Source organism: Pelmatolapia mariae, linkage group LG15, assembly GCF_036321145.2.
Source record: "Pelmatolapia mariae isolate MD_Pm_ZW linkage group LG15, Pm_UMD_F_2, whole genome shotgun sequence".
Taxonomy (NCBI): domain Eukaryota; kingdom Metazoa; phylum Chordata; class Actinopteri; order Cichliformes; family Cichlidae; genus Pelmatolapia; species Pelmatolapia mariae.
The window spans coordinates 36,036,937-36,062,899 of NC_086240.1; the positions used below are offsets into that span (position 1 = coordinate 36,036,937).

At 41.1% G+C, this 25,963-nt stretch overlaps 1 protein-coding gene across 1 annotated transcript in view; it reads right to left on the reverse strand.

Moving 5' to 3' along the window:
* nr5a2 (nuclear receptor subfamily 5, group A, member 2) overlaps nt 1-25,963 on the reverse strand; it is a 66,379-nt gene that overhangs the window by 35,268 nt on the left and 5,148 nt on the right. Inside the window, exons 3-4 of the mRNA XM_063495220.1 lie at nt 23,907-24,048; nt 13,803-14,512 (exon numbers count right to left, since the gene is read on the reverse strand). Of these exons, the coding sequence (XP_063351290.1) occupies nt 13,803-14,512; nt 23,907-24,048 (852 nt within the window). The remainder of the gene's footprint in view (nt 1-13,802; nt 14,513-23,906; nt 24,049-25,963) is intronic.

A 25,963-nucleotide genomic window follows, 5' to 3' on the forward strand; every position in this document is an offset into this window, starting at 1 on the left:
ACGCAGCCTAGGAGAAGTGTGGCACTACATGCTAGAGAAAGAAAAAACAAAGCATCTCTGCGGGTCTGGGTGTTGCAATGGGAAGATTGTCTTGTTTTCTCAAGGTTGCTGATGATGGCAACAAACACTCCTCTCTGTCTGATATCAGTGCAGGGATTTGAGGATGAACCAAGCACGCCCAAACTTTCCTATTCTGTTTTTACTTGATGCATAAGCATATGAAAGATGGAAAAATCAATAAGGCAAGAGGAACGGACCAGTGAGAGGCCAGACCTGAATTTCAATAGATATCTTTTCATGCATGCAATGTTTATTGTTGTCTGAAACAACTAGACTGTTTACTAGACATGCAGAAAAAAAGTCTTGTAGGTAATGTCAGACATTTTTTATTTTATAAGTATATAGGTAATGACTGAAAAAGGTTTTATTTTAATCTTGCACGTGGTTCAAAAACAGGGAGCTGCAATAAATTTTATTCCGAGAGAGTGTGAGACACGTTGGTAGTTAATGAGAAAGAAATGTATGTACTGTTGCTTAATTTCTGAGGAAAGTTAATCCATGAGCGCATGACTTCGAGGCACTATTGTTTCCAAGGTACCTTAGAAATAGATAACTTACCCCCACCCCAGCCTGCGTGCACACACAAACACATACACACAGACTTGCACAGACACACGTATGCAAGAAATCTCAGGGCTTAGGGCTAAGAAGCTATCAACTAATTATCAAAAACACAGAGAAGCCCTAATCAATTATTCACATGAACATTAGACCGCTAATACACATGCAGCCCAGGGAATGGCATCTCCCAAAAGTAACCCTTCCTTTTACACTCAAACGCAAACACACACGCACGCACGCACGCACGCACGCACGCATGCACACACACACAAACACAGGCACACACACTTGGATGCAATCACGTTAAGACCTACATAGTTGCAAATGGGTGCCAATAATATCCATACCTACATGAATATTTCTGCCTTCCTGCTTCTGCACTCTCCCACCCCACCTCCTCCATCAAATGCAGTGAGAAAATGCGTGCCATAACAAAGTCAAACGAGTAACGCTAGTAGACTCTCTATAAGGTTCCTGGCTGGGAGGCACTGACCACAGAAATCCTATTGATCCATCAGCAACCCCCCAACCCCTCGTAGATTCCCCGAGCACACACAAATACACACCCTGAGCTTAATCTACAAGGCGATTTCAAGGCATTAAGCCCCAGCCATTGGATTTTCACGCTGTGCAATCATTATTTGAGCTAATGCTGCAATTTATGACTAGGTGTTTGTGTGCTGGGTGTGAAAGGCATGTGGAGGGGATGCATGGTACGCTGGGGAGTAAAAGACTGCGAATATATGCAAGTATGGATTTAACTTTGTTGTGATTGTTGTGCGCTGGCTAAAATTGTGGCTTTGGATTTGGTTTAGTGAAAGGTTATGACAGTCAGATGTAAATGAGAAAGAGGGTTTAGGCACAGGAATCAACAAACAAGTCACAAAGTAAAGGAGAAATCCTTTACCTTTTACCCATAAGTGAAGACATCCTTCGGCCTCGTTATGCTGCGGGGGAGGGTGGGGGATGGCATGGATTTGGCTCGATTTAGCCCCCTCAGAGCCAAGTGTCATTGCAAATCAATGACAGAATGACAAAGCCCTCATCTATAGGGCCTTAGGGGTCACTTAATAGTTTGATGAGTATGAATATTATGTAAATCATAAGCTATGAATTTTCTAGTCACCTGATCTCATCTGCTCTGGTAGATTTGAGAGCAGGTTTGTTAGACTGCCCGCTCCACCAGCATTAAAATCAAAGAGCAAAATACAGGAATATCTTTTGGAAGAATGGCATCCCGTTTAGAGAGTACCAGAGACTTGTGAATCAATGCAAACGCATACTGGAGTTGCTCTGTTGAAAAGTGGTGACTCTTTACATACAAAGTAAAAACCTCTCTGCGTATGTGTAAGTGTGCTCTGGTATAACTGTTTGTGTGTGCGTGTGTGCGACTTCCATTGACAGACGCTGGAAAATTTGCCAATAATCCTTGTCTGGATGTCTGAATGTTAAGAGGAAAGGAAGACACGCAAAAGAGGAGCCAAAGAAGACAGGAGGCTGAAGCCTTCACCCTTTTGTATTATTCAGAACAGCAGAGACATTCTTCTTTAACTCGCTTGTTCTTCCTCTCCCACACGCAGACAGACATATACCCACAGACACACACATATGCAATATACCTTAACCCAGCATAGAAGACCAGAGCTGTTTTAAAATGCACAGACTGACGCTGTGATGCTTTCTGTCTGAGAGGGTGGGAGACACATATTCCCATTAGTGTGTGACGCGCTGGGGGAGGATGGGGTTTTTTTCCCCCTTGTTTTGTTTTTTCCTTGGGGGGTTGTAATGGGGTTTAGGTGGTGGATTTTTAAGAAAACAGCTGTGAATCCACATTTAAATGTGGCGCAGCTCCAGAGATCACTGGGATCAGAGCCCTTGATGCACAAATTAAATATCTGAATTGCTTAATTGAGCCTTTCCAGAGCTCTTGTGATATGTAAACCGCCGAACTCAGAGGAAGACGAGGCATCAGAACCGCAGTGCCGCAGAACAGATGGGGCCCTGCTTTTCCCTGAAGTGCATCTCCAGGCCTCCTCTGACAGAAACTGCCACGAATGCATCTGGATTCGGAAAAAGGTATCTCTGTATAGCACGGCTGCTACGGGCCTGGTGGTGTGGCTGCTCATGATGGGAAGTGCAGTGCAACATGTGGCGTGTAAAGCACTGCCCTGAGGGAAGGTGAGACTATGGCTTGCCACCTGAAAACCTTGCATTTTTTCAGCTTCACTGGTTAATTTCTAGAGGTTTAATGACGTTGTCGACACCTCTCCCAACAAGTCCCCTTTCGGCATATTTGGTTTATTGCTCGTCATTGTTTCAGCTTTGCCCGAAAAGCCTTTTTTTAATCCCCCTCTGAGAGGGTGCAATCCGAAAAGAACGCAGGGCCTGTAATGGCTATTATTAGTGCCATGCCTTTATTTCACATGTATGGAATCGTTTATTCGTGGCTCGTGCCAGGTTCGCACTTATGGCTTTTGGGGAGAACAGAGAAAGAGACTGACAGATTGCGAGGTGAGCAAGAGGTAATGGTGTGAGAGTCATAAAAATGTCCTGGTCTAGTGCAAAAGAAATAAGAAAAGCAAGAGCACAAACCAGCAAAGAAAAAAGCGGCTAAAGTAGGAATAGGGAACAGGTGCTTTTGTCCTACTTTGGCGGGAGGGCTCGGGCCGTTTTCTCGGCTGGGTTGCTGGCTGGCGTGCAGCCTCGTTGAAATTTCTCGCCCGTTGTCATAACACAGCCACAGTGTCTAGTGTTACTCCGACGAACTGCACGCATCAGTCATCGGTGTGCAAATTCAATCACAGTTGAATATAAATACCGCTCGAGTCTTTAAGTGTAAAACTAGCCAGCAAGCTGTTGACTGTGGTCCACCACTGTCTTATCTATTGTCTCCTGGACCCCCCGGGCCCCCGAAGCTTCCCCACTCCCTGTCTAGAATAGATGAGCCATAAATAAGCATCAAAAATAGACCTAGGGGCACAACTGTTGACAGCCTTGTGACGAAAGCAGCAGACGCGGACCCATCTTGTAGGCAGGCTGGATTACACGCAGATAATAAAGGACACATAGGAACCAAAGGGCACTCTGTGTGTATATTGCTTAGTTATTTATTTTTTATCTGACCTAAAAGCTAGGTGTGTTTTCTGGTAAATGTGCGAAAGACAATCAAGTCATTGTCTAAAGAAGTTACTCACACTTAGATACCTGACCTATAAATATCTCCTTCTATCACTGTAGCAGGTGGAGTTTTCCACCATATAGAACATATGTGATGTAACATGCTTAAACTGTATGCACTGAATTTAAATCAGGTAGATAGTTGTTGAGTTATAATTATGTAAATCTGATATATGTTATTCAGCTTCTCCAGTAATGAATATTGGATTTTACTTTGTTTATAATATAAATAGATGAAGTGATCAAAAACCGTGCTTTGGTTCTGGCGAGCGCAAGAGAGGAAGATGAATTGGCTGACATGTTTGCATACTTTTGAATGGTGAATTTAGTTTAGAGGTTGGGGGGTTAGCTTAAAGTTGCAGCAGCCACACCTCAGCCCCTGTGACCTCCAGGAAACCCTATAGCAGGGAAGTATTTAGAAGCAAAATGCCAGGACTTGTCTCTGTATATTTCCCAGTCGTCTGACAACATAGTGCCACCCTGTGCGTCTGCAAGTCACAATGGGTTGCATTTTTTTTATTTATCTTTTGGCTTTCAGTGTTTCTAATGGGAAGCTGGGGTGGGGTGGAAAGGTTTCTGGATAAAAGGCAGATTTAACATGGCTCATAATTAGAAAGACAGCAGCATATGTGTGTGTGTGTGTGTGGAGGGGGGTGGGGGTGGAAGGAGCGAGAAAGTTGCTTTGTACTTTGGAGTGTGTAAAATGTTTACACTCCCTTGAGTTGATTTGTTAGCAGCCCAGCCAGCTAAATCAAGTTCCAATATTCACTTTGTTTACCCAATTTCTTTGTCTTTTATTCCCACTTCCTTTCCCTTCTATCTCTATCTGCCCGTCTCTCCCGGCTGATTTGACTGACTGTTGCCAACTTGCGAAAGAACAACTGTGTTAGTTCGGGGGCCACAGAGGCTAACAGCACAGCCCAGTCACCTGCGCCACCGTCTTAACAAGCAGCATGACCTGCCAATAAAAAAGGCTTTTACCCTGATCATCCTCAAACAAGACTTAAACACAACCTGCTCTTTCTCCTGCCGGATGCCCAAAGTGCTCACAAATGTGAATCAGCCCGTGTTAACTTGCTTGAAAATGAAAAACTACGAGAGGAGGTGGAGGCAATTTTTTATTTTATTCAATTTTTTTGCTTTTCTTTGCTGTTAAATGAGCAGTGGGTTGAAGACGAGAGGGGGGAAAACGGCGAAAGGCCGAGACAGACAGAAGTTTACAAAAACAAAAAAACAAATCTCTTTTACAGGTTTGGTTGGGTGGTGAATATCCAGTGATGTCCATCTGTCAACAACTGAATGTCTCATCAGTGCTCTCGCATGCCGAGTTCCAATTTCAGTTAAGAGTCGAAACAGTGGGAAAAAAGAAAGGTCCTTCTGAGAGAAAGAAGTGGCGCAAGGAAGAGATAATGCTGAGGACAGTTGAGTCTATCATTGCTCAGAGCTCTGTAAACTTGTACTTCATGACAGCCTTTCATCCCTCATCAAAGCAACAAGTAGATGAGCAGACTTTGCACATGCTTAAAACGACCCAACCCCCGTCGTCTCCTTAAAGCTGCCGCTCCTTTGGGACAGGTGACCTTAAATCTTCTCTTTTAACAAGTTTCCTGTTCTTCCTTCCGGCCTCCCGCCATCCCCCCGGGATGGACCTATGGGACCCGTCCAGTATTTGAAATGGCTGTATTTTGAAGCTCAGTCTAACTATCAGGGGAAGTGAAGAGGACATTGGAAATTTTGTTTTCTGTCAAATCGGTGGTTGCTTGCAGTCAAAGCAGCCTAAGTTGTATAGGCTGTTCAAAAATGCAGACTGCTATGTTAGGAAATAAATATTGATTTAGAAGAAAAAAAAACAATATTACACTGTAAAAGCTTCAGACTAAGCAGGTGCTATCTTGTCACACTGGTCACAGAATAGCATGATTTTTATTATTTATTTGTGCTGTTCTGCAACGGTCCCTCTGAGGCAAATACAATATTTTACATGCATTTCCATGTTTCACTTGCACGTGGGACCTGTGAGAATAGCATTTCACGGTTTCCGTATCTTGCAGCAGGACACTTCAGTGTAAGGCTCATATTCAGGACGTCCAAACTGGAGCCTTCTAGCTAAAGAACTGCCTCAGTCATGTATGATTTATGGTTTTTTGACTGCCCATACACTGTCTTTAAAACAGATCCAAAAAAATCGACTTTTCCCATTTTGTATTGCCGAAAAAAAAAAGAAAGAAAAAAAAATCAGGAGGGCCTTTTTACACTATTTATGAAAAAGACAGAGTGATGTCTGCGTGATGGTCAATAATTTATGAATGAAAAGAGGCCTTTGTGAACCTACACCAACCTCTCCCTCCTATAAGTATCCCCCGAACTGCTGCTGCTCCTAACCAGTGCTGCTGATCAAAGAGATATTGTTACAACTAAAATAGCAACTTAAAAAAACACACAGGCGGCCGTAAGACCTGCCGGCAGCCAGGGAGACACATAACAGCAGAGGGGAGACGGTGAGAGAGAGAAGGAAGGAAAGAAAGAAAGACAGAACAATATAATAGACAAGTAAACAGGGACAAATAGCTAAAATAAGTGAGGCTGGTCGTCTGCCGACTTCAACAAAAAAAGTCTGTGCAAAAGCAAAGGGTTGTGTGTGTGTGTCTGTCACAGAGGGGACAATACTGTACATGCATTTGTGCGTGTTTTAGGGTGGGTCGCGCGCGCGCGTGTGTGTATGTCATCTATCACTGGACAAATGCTGGACTGTGGGGGGTGTTGGTGGGGGATCGGGGGGGTGACGGTGGGTGGAGGGGTTGTCGGCCAGAATGCTGCTGCTCCTCAAATGAAATAATATATCTTTGAAAGCCTACGCCCCGCGCCAGGCCCAGGCCCCATATATCAAGCCCAAGAGCGTCTGGTGGATCTGCTCCAGGCCCATTAACCTTCCACCTGTTCCCTCCTTACACCCCGCACCCTACCCCACCAACCTACCGGTTCTCTTTTCGCCCTCCCCTGTTGTCCTTCACTGTGCCCCCTCTTTTCCTCTTCCTCCTCCTCCTCTTGCCCTTGGTTGTTACCTCTCACAGTCCCTTGTTCATCTTCCCATGTACCCCCTCCCCTCCTCCTTATTTCCCTCTTTCTGTCCTTCTCTAGCGACCCTTTATTATCTTCCTGTAATATTTTCTTAATTTCTCATCTTATATCTCTATTATTTTCCTTTGGTCAACTTTTTTTGAACCCCTTCTTTCTTTCTCTTACTATTTCTGTAACTAATTTAAACATCCCGTGTGCCATCTTTCCCCACACTTGGCAACATCCCTCTCACTGTCCTTTTCTATAGCTTCTTCCTTTTATCCCCTGTAAAGTAAGGGTGCCGTGGTGTGTGTGTGTGTTTCCAGGGTGCGGCACAACCTGCAAAATAATTCAAATTCAATGGAGCAGGGACACAGTTACAAATCTCTGCCAAACGCATGTGTCCGCCAACCCCATCATGCTTGCAGTTTGTCAGGACTGGCGGTGTTGAGAGAGGAGGTTGTTGCATGGTGGGGTAAGGGGTGGAGGGGGTTGACCTCTGTGACAAGACAGACATTGCAGCCTGAGGCTCTGGATCTCTGCGTGTGTGTGTGTGTGGATGGTGGTATAGATATACCACTTCCCAGGGTTCACAGATCACGCCTAAAACGACTTATTAATTTCCACTCAGTTATGGGGTGTGAAGAAAAAAAAAAAAGAAAAGGTGCAATCACCGGTCAACGCAGTGCAGGGGCAATATACCCCCTCCTATTACACACACACACACACACTTAAACACACACAGAAACGTGCACATGCACCTTGAAAATAAAAGCTGCTTCTGAATAGATTATAGAAAAAAGAGGTGGGGGAGTAGACTACATGTGTGCAGAGGGGAGAGAACCAAGACTGCAGGAAAAAAAAGACTATCCAGTCTGAACTTGTAAATATAATTTTACCAAAGTAAATTAATGTAATATTTATGGATGTAGATGGGAAAGAGGTTGAGGAGGGGGCTGAAATTATGCACCGGGGCAGAGCGGGGGCACATCAGAGGACCTTACATTATTCACTCAGGTAAATCTATTAGTGGAGAATATTCAGGTGTGAGATGTGAACATCAGCTCCCCTCTTGTCCCACCCGAGGGATCTGTCATCTGGCGTGATTGACTGACACGCAGCAGCTGAGAGGAGTCGATTAAACTGGAGGAGAAGAGTAAGCGCTGTAAATAATTCTACTGCTTAAAACTACTTGTCTAATTTGTTAGGCTCCTGCACATTTCTGCAGATTTTTGTGTGTTCATGAAACCTATTGAAATGTATTTATTTATAGGAATCAATAAACTAAACTGGAAGTAAAATTTAAGTACAAAATAACACAACACAGTGCTAATTTGGTATCTTAGCGGACTGGTCTGTTATGATAACAACACTTTATTATAAAGCTCTTAAAATTTAAGTTATGATTTGTATTCAATTTGGGGCTTATTAAATTGTTTGCATTCCTGCCTATATTTGAAAGAAAGCTGACATAAAGATGCAAGGTATGACCTGCAACTCTCCTCTCCTCCTTTTCCCCACCTTCTCTCCTCCACCCGCTCCTCTTTGTTATTCCCTCTCCTTCCCTTCCCTCTCCCCCACTCTCTCCTCACATTCCTCGTCTACCCATCTCTTCTCTCATCTCCCCTCTTTGTTTCACCTCTGTTCTCCTCGCCTGTCCTTTCCTCTCTCCCGCCATCTGTTTATCCAATATGGCCGTCCCATCTCAGCTGGGAGCTTTCCCAGGGAACGAGACTTCTAATACAGTTCCTCCTCAACATAATGGGCCTCAGTTCTGCTTTTGCTATTGCCGCTACATGCAGAGCAGAGCAAAACAGAAAAACGAGAGAGAGAGAAACAGAGAGGCATAAAAACCTGTATGGATCTCCTCCAAACAACTGTCGCTGGACAACTAATAGAAACAGTAATGCCACATTTAAAAAATGTCACGGGTGTTTTAACTCTGTGCCATTTTTTTCAGGTGGGTGGACTGAGTATACATATATAGTTACACAGTTTTGGGTATTTGAATTATCTTTTAAAATGCTACGTTACTTTCAGCAGATAATTGAAGTAACATCCAGTTCTTGCTCACCTTCTATGAGACATTTGAGATTTGAAAACAAAATAGTACAAATGTCTTTGAAGCTGGGATCTAAAATGTATCTAATGGCTAATAATGTGGAAAAAGAAATGCACCACTGCCAGTGAGGCAAAATTTCATAGTAATAGAACAGTAATAATTTGGAAATGGTAGTTCACATTGTACATTACATCATGGATTATCATATTGTTGCCCCATTTATATTCATTTTAGTCTAGTGTTACTCACAATTACTACTATGTTATTACAGAGCTGTACCATATTTTCTTTACTGTGCTATTGCTAAAGAGTAGTAGCTTTACGGCACTACATTACCTATGAGCCTTTGTCTGACATGGTGCTTCCTTTTAGTACATTAACTTCTGTATGCTGTGTGTTGACAAGGCACGCAAAAGCGCTTGTTATCCCACTACCAAACACACGTGTTTTTATTAAAGGGTGTAGAGAGGAAAGAGGGTGGGGTAGCTGTGGTGAAAAGGGAGTACAGTTAGGAAGGTAAGATATAAACATATGAATCATCAATAGTCCCTATCGCCCTGCTAAATTCTCCTTCCCATTGTGTTTGTGGTGGGAGTCAGGCTAGCCATCTTTACGCTGGAACAATGGAGGAGAGGGTAGCACCGGACCGCGGTATGAGTCACCCTCACACACACACACACACACACACACACACACACACACACACACACACACACACACACACACACACACACACACACACACACACACAGTCCAACTACACATGCAAACACTTGTATTCCAATTTTCAGTAAAAACAGGAACAGAGTGTTTGTTTGTTTGTTTTTTTAATGGCTGTCTTCACCGGTTTTACAAAAACACATGACATCGTCTTTTTAGTCAAAGTGTTTAAATGTTGTCAAGGAGCAACTTAAACTATTTGATCCTTTTAAAAGTCTGATATTTTACCTCAAGTGTGTACTTTAAAAGCATTTGTAAGAAAAACCTTTACTTCTGTTACAAATTCATCTCTTTCAAGGGCGGTTTAATTTATGACAATTTCTTGTTTTTGTTTTTTTTCTGCAGCTTGTTCGGTGAATCACTTCGCTTTACTTGCACTTTCATTTTTGTGTTCTTGCTCTGTCTTGTTTTCAATAGCCCTTTTTTTCATTATTATTATAGTGGACATTGATTTATATTCCTGTGTAAAGCAAACTTTAGTTTACGTATTTCTAAATATCATGGGAGGTTACTGTTTTACATGAAATGCTTTCATGAAGTTGTTTGTTGGGAGGTTTTGTGTTGTATTTCCATCATTCTCCTTCATCTAGATTTGCTTCAGTGAGAGAATTCCTAGAAAGCCCTTCTGAAAAGTGTGCCTGCTAACACTTTACCTATGGGGATTCATTGATTTGTTCTTTATAGGGGTTACCATCACATGTAATACAGCTATCTGTGAAATCCAGTACCACCAAAAAGCAATCTTTTTGCAAAAATTCCAAGACCAAGCACTGCCTGTAGCTCCCTTTATGAGCATAATAAAGTTTTTTTTTTCTTTACCATGCACAAATGTATCGGAGCAGGCAGTGGGGTTCATGGAAGGACAGGGGATGAGAAGGGTGGGGAGGGATATCACAGCATCAGCCCAGTGCCAACAAATGTCTCCTAACGACAAACGCATTGTCAAACACCCATCCCCCCCAGAGCGAACAAACTCTGGGATACACTACATTTAAGTGTGGAACACAGTGGATTAAGCATGGTTTGTGTATACTTTTGTATACACAAATAAATCCCCTTTTTTTTTTATACCTTATTTACCCTTTGGAAAATAAGACAAATGTATAGTCAGTGGCTGTCTGCACGCAAGAGCAAAAACTAATCTTTCAATGAAAAATCATTAAAACCATTAAAACTGCATCTTTCGTTGGCAAACGCAGGGTCAAATTCTGATATAAATAACAGAACACACATACACATGTACCTACACAGTCACGAATCCACCTGTTTTCAACTCACTTAAAATTCTATAAAACTCCGAACCCTGCCAAAGCATTCCCTCATCATGCCACTTTTTTTTTTTTTAACTGATTTTAAAACCAGTGCACCAGACCTGCCTCGATCTAATTGCCAATGTGTTAAACCAATCAGAACTGAAGTAGTGAAGTAGGCTGGCAGAGAGAGCCCACCCCAACTTCTCAGATCCAAGGTGTAAGAAATAAATGTTCCTCACGTCATGCCTCATTCCCAGAAGTAAAGAGAGGGAGGGCGAGAGGTAGTGCGCCGCACTGGAAAAGAATAGGGAGTGCTCTTTAGAAGGTCCCCCTAATGACTAAATATTTATGAGTCTCGTGACCGAGGCCAACTTATGGAAACTAAATCTTTAAACACTTTTTTGGCAGATGCCTCACACACACCCTTCCAGCTTGGCTCTATGACCAGAGAAATTCTTTTGTTCTTACAGAGCTAATAATAGTGAAAGGGGCTGTGCTTTATCGGTGAGTGGTGTCCGTGTCTTAATGTGGATATCTTTGTGTGTGTGTGTGTGTGTGTGTGTGAAAGCGTATTTATAACTTCCTACAGTGCCACACTACTGCAGTGACAAACTTTTACCGTAATTCCACTCAGCTTCCTCTCTTTCTGGTCTCAGGCTCAACCTCATGTCTTATAGTCAGATTTAATAGTTAGAGGAGCTGATGAAGGATTTATACATGTCTTATCAAATCAGCAATCAGAAATGAAACACTACAACGTGCACCATTAGCTGTACCAACACAGACACACACATAGTCAAAAGGAAACAAAGATTTGTTTACAAGGAGATAAAGGTGGAAAACAAAGGTTGTGGATGGGTTTTTCTGCTTAATTTGCACAGTAAAAATATGTAAAGGATGGCACCATGCATTGACACACAATTATTAAGCTCATATGGGTGAAAAGCACAGAGCAAATACTTTGTAGATTTTAAAATGCATTCAATAGCAGCATCAGACAATCCAGAGTGAGCTGATCAGTTTGGCTAGCCTGTGCTTTGCATATTCTCCCCAGCATTAATCTTTCTTCACCAGTCCTCCCTGTAGCTGTTAATTAGAAACAAGCGAGGAGACGAGGACTGTGGGAAAATCTGTCAGCGCCGCAGCTAGCACATTATTCGTCAGGCCCTCTTGTGCTTCAGATGACCCTTCAAAAATAGGGGAAGTGGGGTAAGTTCAATTATCTCTCTTACTTGAGTGAAACGCGGTCCCACCTCCCCAAAAACCACTGGGTCTTGTGCAACACAAGCAGGAGATTATTTTTTGTAACCGTTTGGGGTAGAGCAAGAGGTTTCTCCTGCATAGAGCCCGGGTCATTTTCTACCTTTGTAACAGGCACTCGGCTCAATTACTATCAAGCTTCTGTAATATGGGTAGTCATTAGGCAAACATAATGACAGCCCATTCAGCAGCAAATCAGGGAGTGACAAACACAAGTGGGTGAGATAATTGAATTAGGATGAGAGTGAGAAAAATAGAGATGCTTCACAATGGAGCAAAAATGATCATTCAAAGTTAATTGGCAAGCCACACACAATTATTAGCTGTGGCCACACCCTACAAAGGTCCTTTGTGTGTCTGTGTGTGTGTGCTATGCATTTGAGGTAAATGCAAATACAGATCTCAAAAATGTCAATAGTGGGGACACGGCGCGTGCTAAATGTCAACATGTGTTTTTCAAGGACTCTTATCTGTGCTGTAATTGGCTCTGTTTTTAATATTGCATTTTTTCATTTGTTATTTTCCCCTTTGAAAACAAAATAATATTAAATATTTGGAGGGGATTTTGCAACAGGCCCTGGCCCATGAATATGCAGCTGAGCCTTCGGCGATACGGTGTGAAACAAACAGAAAAAAGAATCAGACAAGGGGAAGAAAAACAGGTGAGGCACAGACTAATCAAATGCCTTTCATGTCGCTCTGAACATTAACCTTCATTCAGAGCAAATAAAGTGCAAGTGTGCAAACACACACCAGAAAATCTCCCTTGTGCTCTGTGATGAATAGGAGAAAGAATGATCACGTGTTACAGTGAAGCATTTGTGGATGGTATCCAGTGGTCAGTTGTAATTGTGATCGGGACAAAGGATACAATGTTGCCATTTTAATAGGCTTGTCAGATTACATAAACCTTAAAAAGCTGGTTTAGGAGGAGCAGAGTCTTAGGTTTAAGTCGGGAACTGTTATTTAATTAGAACTCAGTTTAAAACAATTTTAAATTGAAATTAAAACGCAAAAGACTTTTTTATTTTTGCTTTTATAGTCATAGCATCTCATGTCATCACACAGTGCATGTCTATGTAGATCTGAGAAGTATTTAAAAGGGATGGTATTCTGTTCACATAAAACCCTCAGACTAGGGCCTTGTTAATATGAAATGTGCCTGAAGCTCACAGTCAAAGTTTTCAAAACCCATAGCAAAAATGTGTCATGCACGGGGTAAATACAACTGGCTGCTGAATTTTGATCAGGCAATGGGACATGCAGCAGTGGCAGCAATGGGCAGACCTGCCACTGCCCCCCACAGCCTTGTGCACTCAGTGTTAGCGTGCAGCCGTGGCATTAAAAGGGAGATTAAAGGTCTGCTGAAGATAAAGGATTAAGCACATGTTTGTGAACTGTGTAAAGTATTGTCAATTATGAATGGCAACATGGTGAAAGATTTAGCAGTGGAAAGAAATGCAGGATAATTTATTAAAGGCATGAAGACTTACTGCAGATGGAATTAAAGCTTAAACAGTATGCTGTCATAACTGATCAAAATGATGGGCCAAACTATGAAAACAAGTGTTGGCTAATAATTCAATTTATGTAGAGTAAACAGCTTCTCACATTCAAATATAAACATATTTTAAAGACTTGTGCGCACATACCTTGAGTTCTCGGAAGAAAATGCTGCTGCGTGCCCACTCCACGATGGAGAAGAGTGTTTGGTCGGCCATCTTGCACATCAGGCCAAAGGTATTGAGCTTCTCGTGTTTGCCCCGGCTCGCCTGCTCCTGCTGTAGATAGGCTAGGATCTTGGCCTGAACCTGTGGCTCATCTGGCTCACATTTAAGCAACTCTACAATCAGGTGTGGGAAGCTGGGTGGTGAGCCCGACTGGTAGGCGTCAACGTAGGCATAGCCCATGATGGATTCTGGTGAGCTGGTGTATGGGTCTGGGTACTCGGACTTGATGGTGCGAGTGCCCTGGAAGTGTCCGTAGGCTGCCTGGTAGCCCTGCAGGCTTCCGGCATGTGGTGGCATTGCCATGCTTACTGGCGAAGTGACAAATGGGCTGCGGTCGTAGTCTGTTGGGGGAAGGGCTGTGCCGTGGTGGTGGTGGTGGTGGTGGTGATGACTGGTGTGGTGGCCAGCGTGGTGGCTCAGTGGAAGGCCCTTGGAGGCTGCAGAGTGGATGTTCTGGATGGCTGAAGAGATAGTGAGGTCAGTGGGTACGGCCTGCATCACCTGGCTCATGGCCTCAATCTTCAGGCCGTTGGCTCGAATCAGCGCCTTCTTTTGCTGCTTGAGGGCTCGGTCACGTTTGTACATTGGGCCGAACTTGTTGCGACCGCCCCGCATGCGATCCGCTCGCACAGCTGACAGGCAGAGAGATGAAAAAGAAGACAAAAAAGGAACATACAATCAGCTGCATTTAAAGTTCATATTTATAGTTCTTAAAGAGGTTTCATAGAATAAGCAGTTGGTATATGCAATCCTAACTATTTTTCACATGTTCGTCCAAAAGTTATTTCGTCCAGAATGATAAATCCATCCAACAAAGACATTCATAATCCAAAGAGACAATAGTCTGCTAAAGATTACATGCGCCTGATAACCTCACATGTGCTTGTAAGTAGAAAAAGCCTTTAGAGTACCGTTCCAGACTGTAAAAGTAATCATGATGTTTGGATATGAACTTTTCGTATGTAACTTGTATGTAGGGCAAAAGTTTTCCTGTGGTGATTGCACTTGACATTTACCCGTTGACTCTTAAACCCCACAGAGCTAACAGATAGCAATGTTACTCATTGACTAGAAACTCTATGAAACACTCTGCAGAATTATCGCTGTGCAGCTGGCTGTCTCAGTCTGCCATCAGAAACTATTCACCTCAACAGCTAGATGTGGGTATAATCTCACAGGATACGCCAGCTCTCTTTCCAAAATACATGTTTTAAAAATGTATCTGAATATGAAGTTTCAAAAACCATTAAAATACCACTGTCAATTACCAGAATCTTTTTTCTTTTTAACAAAACTCCCACAAAAAAACCCAAAAGCTTAAAAGCCTGACAATAAGTACATTGTGTCTCTTTATTCTGGTGAAACAAACATACCCATGATGCCCCCTGTCTCCCCCCTCGGTGCAGGATCCTGTGGCGAGGATCACAACGAGTCTGTGCTGTGGGTATTTATAATGAACGAACTGGGCACACAGTGGACTGCTACGAGGGCCATGTGTGATCTGTCGAACTGCTGCCATGGGGAAGCCGCTCTGCTGTCTCTCAGTTGGGGGGCGCTGGTGTTAATTATTCATACTTAATTACCTCTTACTCTGACGAGGCTCGCGTAGCCCAGTGTGCAACCAGCTAACGGACTTCTGGGACACTATGCAGCAGAAAAACACTCACTAACACCAATATTTCAGAATATCAACTTGTGTTTTATTGTGGACTTAAAGGTCTTCTTTCTTTTAAAGAATTTCACATACACAAAAAGAATATGCTAATGAATGCACATATATTTGACCTGCTCATACACACTGAGTAATCAGCTATCTTAGCGAGTCAGCCTCGATCCACTCTGACTCTCGATGTCTTGACGGATGAATGAAAGAACAGAAGAAGAAAATTGAAGAGGGGGTGTTGAGAGGGTGTGGTGGGGGATTGAAGTTCGGGGTTAAGATGGGCAGATACCCGCACAAAGGCATACATGAATAGACACGCACTCACACGGACACCGAGCTGCCTTGGGAGTGATTTTAATGACCTCCGTCACGAAAAGTGCCTGTCACTGATCTGAGCGAGAGGAGCTGAAAAGCCAGACGCACACACTCACACAACCACATGCCGCTTGTGTGTATCACCGTTTCATACGCTCACACGCAGAAAACACGTGCAAACACAGAGTCCTGAACATAGAAAACATCAGACACAGAATTGCATAAAGAGACAGGGGCACGCTAGACAGTCAACTTGGCGACTGTCATCTCAGCGACTTGATTTTACATGCAAACGTTCACACAATCATGTCTTAACACGCTTGAGGTCAACCCCATGCAGTGCCCACTCAGCCAGGCTCAGGGATTATCATGACCCTTCAAAAATTGATTATACATCAAAAGAAAAAAAAAGAACAAATCAGGAGCCATGTCAAATGTATCCATTATACATTATTTTGGAGCAACTTTAACTATTAATGATTCTCCACAACAGCGTAATTAATGAGCTGAGAAACTAATAGTTGGCCCTACTGGGAAAACAAAATTAAGCCTCGACTGCCTTTCTTGCCTGCCCACACCCAGGGACCCACATCACATCATGAATATCAGGTTTGGGGGGTGTTGGTCTTGCCACCACACACACACACACACACACACACACACACACACACACACACACACACACACACACACACACACACACACACACACACACACACACACACACACACACAGACTCTTTGTGTCTAATTAAACAAGGTGATTTGCATTCATGTAACACAGATTAATATACAAGGGGGAGGGAAAGGAGGGAGGAGGATGGTACATGCCTGTGTATTGGGGCAGAGGATGAATGGGTGTGAGTGAGGTGGAGAAATGTTAAAGGGTTGGATGCTGCACAGACTCAGCCTATGATGAAAAACAAATCTTATGATGCTGTAAGTTTAAAGGATGAAAAGCATGAGAAAAAGGTCACTCCATTAAAAACTGAAATTTCCAACAGTAACTGAATTTCCTTTTAACAAAACTTTGCAAACTGTTGCAGACTGAAACTTAAACTTATTGGCAGCGGCGTCAGGTAAGGGATGTTTGTGTTGTTTCTGATTTTAGAGGCATAGACTTGTGTAACTGAATATTACATAAGACAATGACAACCAAAAAAAGCAAGCAAGAAAAAAAAATGCAATAACAAAAAAAACAAGGCGAGTATACTGCACACATAGCTTGATTGACAGAGGTTGACAGGAGTTGTATGGAAATGTGACGAATATTTGGGTGATATAAAGGCGGAGGCAAAAATAAAGAGAATTTGACAAACCTGAGATTGTAAATGAAAAAGATGTGAGTAATGCAAGAGGACAATGCATATATGGAGACAAAACATTAAAAGTTCAGTTCAGGTTGATTTATATTGCACCAATGCACTAATTATATTCAAGAATCACTTCAAGGGGCTTCAAGGACTCTGCAGTATTCTGTAAAAAAAACCCTAAAAATCAAGTGACCCTCTATAAATAAGCACTTGGCAACAGTGGGAAGGAAAATCTCCCATTTAGCAGGAAGAAACCTGTAGCAGCAATCTGAGCCTAGAGCAGCATAACTAAGAGATGGCTCAGAATCTCTTGCTCCAGCCTTAACTATAAACTTTGTCCCGAGTCTAAACTGGAACTCTGCCTCCCATTCTACTTTTAGAAATTCTAGGAACCACAAGTAACCCTGAAGTCTGAAATGCTCAATTAGAATAATATGGTACTATGAGGTCTTTAAGATTTGATGGGGCGAGATCATTTACTACTTTGAGTCTGAGGAGAAGGATTTTAATTTCAAATCTAGATTTAACAAGGAGCCAATGAAGAGAAGCAAGAGAAATATAGTCTCTTCTTCTTGTTCCTGTTCATACTATCACTGCAGCATTTTTGATTAAAGGTTTTTAAAGAGCTTTTACAAAAATCTGATAATAAGGAGATAGTCCAACACCCTGAATGACATGTCTTAGTCAAAAATTACTCCAAGATTTCTCACAGTGTTACTGGTGGTCAAAGTGGCCATCCAGAGTAAGTATTCGGTCAGATGCCATACTTGTAAGGATTTTTGGGACATTATTTGGGACATATATAATAACCTCGATTTTGTCTGAATTTAGGAGGAGAAAATTAAAGGGCATCCAGGTTTTATATCTTTAAAACATTCCTGTAATGTAACTTTTTGATTTTTGTCATATGGCTTCACAGCTAGATATAGCTGGGTATTATCTGCATAGCAATGAAAATGTTTGCAGTGTTTTCTAATAATATTGAAAACTAACTGAAGCATGTATAATGTCAAAAGTATTAGTCTTAGCACAGAATTAGCGTCTATTAGACAGATTCAAACCATTGCACCCCAATATATTTAATACCCATGGTGCGATCTTTGTCATTTCTGCAGTAAAATATTGTAATAAGTGGTTTGAATGCTGCACAGGACAACCACAGAGATGAGTCCACACAACTCTTATTAGTGCTGTTTCTGTGCTGTGATAAACTCTAAATCATTATTGAAACTCTTTAAATAAACCATTCCTCTGAAAATGATCAGTTAGCTATTTTATAACTGCTCCAACAGTAGTTATAAGAGGAAGGTAAGAAAATTGGTCTACAATAAGCTGAGTTAGCTGGATCAAGTAAAGGATTTTTTAAAATTTTTATTGTTTATTAGTGATGAAATTCAAAGTCATTACGAGTACAAGTTAAAGGAATACTTGGTTCAACAGAGTCTGACTCTATGACAGGCTGGCTACAATGATGAAAACAAACCTGGGTTTTCCACTATCCGTGATGAACAGTAAGATGTCATAGCTTTATGGAGGGCTTTTTTTTATAGAGTAACAAACTAGTTTTCTATGCCAAACGAAGGTCTTCTGAATCACTGAAATGCCATTTTCTCCCCAGCGTACGGGTTATCTGCTTTAGTATGTGCATTTGTGAGTTATAACCGGGCATCAAGAGTATGGATTTGTTGCCTCCTTTTTCAGAAGAGCCAGTATCCAGTCATGTACAATGCAACATTATTAACTAAATAATTATCCCATAAATTTTAATCATGGTTGTAAAGTTTAAGTAGCAGCTTTGCATTGTGTTGTGACATGTCATTGAAGAAGATAAAGCTTCATTAAATCTATTTTATCAATTTAAATCTATTAGACTTTACTTTAAGTCTAATCTTTGAGTTGATGTTGAGTGAACTCATTTACATTTTGAAAAAAGCCAGTTGAGTCTAATAATAAATTAGCTGCAGTGTGAGCGCTGATATTTTCATCATATAAATGAATGTTAAAATCAGCCACTATAATTATTTTACCAGAACTGAGCATCAAATCAGATTAAAAGTGAGAAATTGGATAACAATGCTAAAAGGGAGGTTTTTTCAATCAATTATAACTCTGCCTAGGTCTTTGCTTTATTATTAAAATACAGTGAAAGATTGCTGCCACTCCTCCTCTTCAGCCTGTGCTACCAGCATTCTGACAGCTCATAACTCTGGGAAGCTGATTCATTTAAACAAATGTATTCACCCTTACAAGCTTTAGGAGAGAGTGACGCATTGTTTAATATTCCATATTTAGTTGTTTTGCTATTTTGTACAGTTAAAATACTTCTAAGTTTTATTTTGATTTTTAATAATTAAAATATTTTTGCTGGTATTTCATTTTTTTAAGGAAGGAAAACTCCCTTTTTGTCTTCATGTACTAAGACTCAACTTTATTTTATCACTGTGTCTGAGCGAGGGGATATCCTGGGTTAGCTATGAGGCTTTGGGGCCAAAGCTAGGCTAAAAGGCTAATGCGACCTTACATTCTGAGCTCACCTTTTTTAAATATTTGAGAGCACAACAAATGCATAAACCCAGGCACACATCATCCATAAATTCCAAAACTGACCAAACCATCATCTCCCAAGTGTCCAATGCCCCCTGTACCTCTCAAACATGTACAAACACAAGCACATGCACACACTGAATTTTTATAGCAAGTACAATATCTCAGCAGACACCTACACATAGCCACTAACACACTCCAACACATCACACATACAGCCCTCGCTGCTTATATCCTCTGATTTATGGTTGTTTAATATACAGGAATATTAAGCGTGCGTAGGTGAGGATCCCTGTCGGCTGCCGGCATATTAATGGGTCCCGCGGAGACTTGCTGACACCCTGTTTGTCATGTCGGGGCCCCGGCCCCTGCTCTGGATGCGCCCTATCCCATGCACACACATGAATACCTATGATACCTATGCATAAGTAATGGGACAGCTCCCCGGCTTCCACTGCGGGTACTAGGAGGCTGATGGAAGACAAATCAGAGCGAGGAAGATGGAGACAGGGAGGAAATAAAAAATTGGAACAAGAGGGATACAAGGAGGAATATACAAACACTCAGCCGGTACTGCTAATTTCAGCTGAAGGGCTCTTAATAAATTTACATGTTACAGAGGACTGCAATGTAAAAAAAAATGCAGGAGTCTGGAGTTCAAAAACCTGATTTATATTTACTAGTTCAAAAAAAATCTGTCCGCTTTAATATGTGCAGGAAACTGTCAGTAACTTGTATTATCATTAAGCTTTGCGTTCTTTGTGTCTATTGAAATACGTCTGACGACAACAAAACATTATGCATCTTCTTTTTCCTTACACGGCACACAATGGAACCAATGCTGATTTAAACTCTTAGTATCGCAAATACAACTGTTATGCCCTGTCTTTGATGTATTCTTGAAGGAAATATTAAGCAGTTCAGTGAAGCATATGATGCAAGGCAACTACTGTATTACTGAGCAAAAAAGAAAATTGCGCCAGTGGGAGCTGTTTGGAAAGGGCACGCTTCATCAGCTTTAGTGAATGACGTTCTAATGGATCAAATCTTTTTTTTTTTGATATCTTATTGAGTTACTACAGCTAGACATGCTATACAGTAGACCAAGAAGCATGTGCCAGACCCATCGTCACCATGTTTGCTTGTGTGTTTTTCTTTTCTTTTTTTGTTCTTTAATAGTAAAAATCCTCCAAAAATGAAAGAAAATGATGCATTGACTGAATGACCACAAAATAGACATTATTTACTGTACTTTTAATAAATGAGAAGAAGAGAAACACAGCTTAAATATTGGGGTTAAGATCACTTTCATCCAAATTAGTCTGATGGTTAATTGTTGGGATTAAATTTGGGGTTAATTTAATAATTTAAATGTAATCTCTGCAAGCGTTATTCTAACTGTAAGTTAGGCAGTGTTTGTTTCAGCAAACATCTTGAATTTGAACAAACTAGGTCAGAGGTAAATCACTTATCCTGCAGCAAAAGCATGCAGAGGAGAATGTGATGTGTTGCAGCAATGTTTAAATTATTTCCGTCTGACGTCATTGAAATGTAAAGTTTTTTTGTTGTTGTTGTGTCAGAACAGTCAGGACTGATCTCTTAGTCCTGGGATAAAGTGAAACACAAGCGGTTGCATATTGGTAACTATAAAGGGCATTGCAGTAACATAGAGGAGTGTTAGATTCAAATTTCTAAAAACTATTCTAAACTTGACAATAACTACATACCATAAATGTGACTGTGTAAACAGATTAGGGTTCCCACACACAGACACACAAACCTCTTTAGTGCCACCTCCATTACACTAGTCTTAAATGTTGCACGGCCTAAAGTAAGGGCCCAAAAATGCAATTTAAGTCAACTTTCAAGTTTTCCTCACATTTGGTTTCCACTTGATGTCCTGAAATCACATGTTGCTGCAAGCTGCTGTGTAATGGAATGAAAAGATTGCAATAACAAAGCACATGACCCCAAACCTCCTTTTGCTATTGTACACATTCTTTCAGATGAAATGACAGCTTCTCCCTCTTGCCTGTGGCCTTCTGAACACCTTTCTTGGGCTTCTCATGAATATATGCATGTGTTTACCGGGGAGAGCTCTATGTGTGTGCAAAGTTTGTGTGTGTGTGGTGAGGGGTGTCAGCCGTTCTGCATGGGAGGTCTTTACCAGCTGTGGCAGGAGTCACCCATTGCAGCTTCTGGCCCCTGACAAAGTGCTGCAGGGCCCGTCTTGCCCCCGAGCTGAAAGTTACCGCCAGCAAAACAAATCAAACGCTACCCCCTCCCCACCCTTGTCAGCTGGAAAATGACAGGCCGGGACATTCTGCCCAGCGGCCATTCACTATTAACGGCAATTAATTAAACCACACATGGCAGGTAAAGGGAGAAGCCTCCGGAAAGATTTTAGTTAGGCTGTCTTTGCTATACTTTCATCCTCTAAGGGTCTTATTTCTTTAACATATTAACTTTGCTTAGTTGCATGTGATCATTTCAGGGATCTTGGGATTTTTAATTTAGTTTGAATTTCAAATGGGTGAAGAATTTTGTCTTAATATCAAACTGAAACGAGATGAATAGCAGAACGGCTGCTTTTATTAAAAATACTGAAAAAAAAACTGTGTGCAGTAATTTTGTAGGACCAAATCAGCTGCAACCATTAGCTTTAATATAGTTTTTCTTTCAAAGCTGTAATTGAAAGATGACCTTCAGGCCCCTTTATTCACTCCAAATGTAATGATTTCAGAATAGAATGCATCATCAATGTATGTGTGGAAAAACTGGCAGTTTTAAATATTATTTTTGAAAAAGCTGAAACCTCCCCTTTTTTTTGCCTGCAGTCCTGTCAGTTCTGAATGGGCATGTTTGACCAGGGTTCTGAGCCGTGTTCAAATTAAACAAAGAGGCCTCAAAACGGCCAGCCAAAAGTATCATCATTACCATTCTCAGTCTGCTGCCAAGTCTAATATTTTATCTATTACTTTGTCTGGCAACTCTAAGTGCACAACGGCTACCAGATACCCCCAGCACCCCCTGACCCCGTGACAAACACTAATAAGCCATACTGGATTTCAAGGCACTGGTTTGAAATGAAAGGCTTCACTTTACAAGGTTCTCTGTATAGAGTGGCTATTACTGAGATGTTCACCGTTAAATGTTTAAATAAATATATTCCTCTCCTTTCGTACGAGCAATCATTTTGTCAGAGCACATATTAACCATCTTCTAAATAGTGGATATCTCAATGGGAGGAAATTATTCACATGCATATTGATCATGGAAGAATACTTTCCACAAAAAGCTAATGTGCAGCTCAGCTGTGAATTAATGGAAAAAAGACTGGCTGTGTCATTTCACCAGAACTTGGGTAGAGGTTTTTTAAAACACCTCTGTGCAAGTCCAGAAGCACTCAACCTCCAATTTTAACTGCTCGATGTTATAATTTTTTCCTCCACAACTTTCAGAACCAGTAATTGCAAACAGGCATCATATCTTGAAAAATATATGATGCAGCACACACAATGTAAAAAAGAAAGAAAGAAAAAAAACCCAGCCTGTATCTGCTTTTCCACTTCTGCAGATGTGTACTGTAACATCAAGATCATATTTTAGTGAGTAGTGTTTACTATAAAACCCCAGAATAGACTAAATATGTGGTAAACTATTCATGAAGTTGTAAAAAAACAGTACTGTATAAGTGCTATAAAAAAACATCGATATTCTGAGTAAAATGTAATTTTGAAGGACTTCTGGTCAAAGCAAACCTGGAGGCTGTGTAGTGCATTCAAGTGGCTTAGATGCTGACTTGTTATAGGCAGCAGTGGAATGTAATTGCAAGTACTTAACTACAGGAATTTTGAGGTATCTTAGCTGAGTATCTCCTGTTTTACTCCTCATACAGTCCAGAAAACATAAGAAAGATTATTTATTTTTTCTCCACCACATTCATTCTATAGTTACTGGTTACTTTAGGGAATGAGACTTTACAAGCAACACATATGATTAATGCAGAAAAGACTTTTAACCACTACACATAATGCACCGCTGCTGATGCACGTTGAACACATTGCTTCCCGACAGTTTCCCATGTTTAAGCCAAAATTAAATCAAATTACAGAAGCCAAACATCAGCAAAGCTTGTAATTCCTAGTTGAGTCGATAAGCTAAACTGCGTAAGACAAATATGTTTTTGTACCTTCTAGCTTCATGCCGACGGTGAGGCACTTTTGGAAGCGGCAGTATGGGCAGCGCTTTCTCTGGGTCTTGTCAATCTGGCAGCTCTGGTTCTCTATACATGTGTAACGCTTGTTGTTCTGGACGGTGCGCTTGAAGAAGCCCTGTGGAGAGAACCAATTAAGACGTCAACCCGCTTGACCCCTGCAATGCAATGGTAATTGGCCCATTCACACTCCCAGACAGATGGAGAGGGACAGACTTAATGGATACACACACACACACATGCACACGCAAGTTTTAAAAGCTATATGCCCATTGATGTGGTGCTTTATAGACATGTGTAGATGCGATATATATGAAGCAGACACACTTTGAACTCTTAATGAAAACTGAGTATTTACAATTCATTTATATTCATTTAATAATTTATTTTGCTTTAAACAAAAAAAATGCTGCAGATATGCCCGTTTCACATACTTTTACTTGACAGCTAATCTTTTCATTGCATTGCAAACTACTTCATAAAAGTCAGGAATTATAATTTGTTGCCTGTCAAAATTGCATTCATATTTTCAATATTCTCTGTTCAAGTAAAAGACTCTGGGAATTACAGAGTAAGCATCTTTTCAACTCTGCACTTAATTATTGAAAAATATGAGTGCAGGAGCCCAAAAAATCCAATAAATTATATCCATAATTCACAGTTCCGGGATTACAGAGATTCATACCTGCAACATGGAATTTATTATCAGCAGCAGCAGTGAAAATCAAACGAAGGGAAGATGGTATTAACGTATTCTAGATCCATAACCTAGGAGGAGAATCCGTAAACCTGGTCTTTAAAATAAAATAAAAATAAAAAAGAACCGGTGGCTATCAATATTTCACCAGACACAAATTTAATTGACAATCTGCATTGCCTGACCTGTCAAAAAAAAAAGAAAAAAAAGGCAGTGCACGCGGTTTTTGGATTATCGACTTCTCAGTGCCAAGAAATCCATGCTTCAGAGAGAACTTTCTCTCCAATTTTCCATTTAGCACACAGTGTGTGTTATAAATATCTGGACCAAAGTGGATTCAAACGTGCTATAAAAGACACACAGTACATCGTCAGGAGAAGCCGACGACACCTCACTGAAAAGCTCCAAGTTGAGGTTCATTTGCACAGCTGCAAGCAACATTTGTTGCCTTGACAAATTTACAAAATAACCAACGAAATAAATTGCGTACTAATTGACATGAAATCAAAAAAATCATCCTTCCTAGCGTGAAAGTGTATGCTGCAAAAGTATCTAAAATTCACAAAATTCATGTCAACTTGGTATTTCTGCACACACACACACACACACACACACACACACACACACACACACACACACACACACACACACACACACACACACACACACACACACACACACACCAGGAAATGCAATTTACTCTTTTTCAATACAAACAGCAACTCAGAAAGAAAAAGAAATGAATTTCACTGTATTTCACTGCTTGATGTCCTCCGACCTTTTCTCCCGCTACACCATTTTTCTTTCTTGTGTCTTTCTGTCTCACTTGACAAATTAAAAAAAAAAGATCCCTTTGAATGTTTGATGTAGGACCGTGCATCTAAGCACTGACCTCTAATTTGCTGTTTGTAGTTTCAGCATTTTCAAGTCATTACTCTGTGCTCACACAGCTTACGCCCCCCCCAAATTAAAAAAAAAAAAAACACAAAAAGAGCTGTTGACTAATGTAGCCCATTTCATTGTTCACTTATTTTTACTTCAACAAGAAGGTACCATTTTTACTATATGCATGCTGGTGTGTATGAACTGAAAGTGTCTGTGTGCATGGATAAAGGGGGATGTGTGTCTGTGTTTGCATGTACACTTGTTGAGTGCAAAGGTGGGTTTAGGGATGTGGTAAATCAATTGGGGATAAGAATCTGTATGTGTGTGTGTGTATTGGGGGGATCTTTCTTTTTCTGTGTGTGTGTGTTGTGTATTTGTGTATCTGTGTGTGTCAGCTCAAAAATGGAAGCCAAAGCAAAGCTCCAAAAAAATGTGACCCTGATAACGAGCG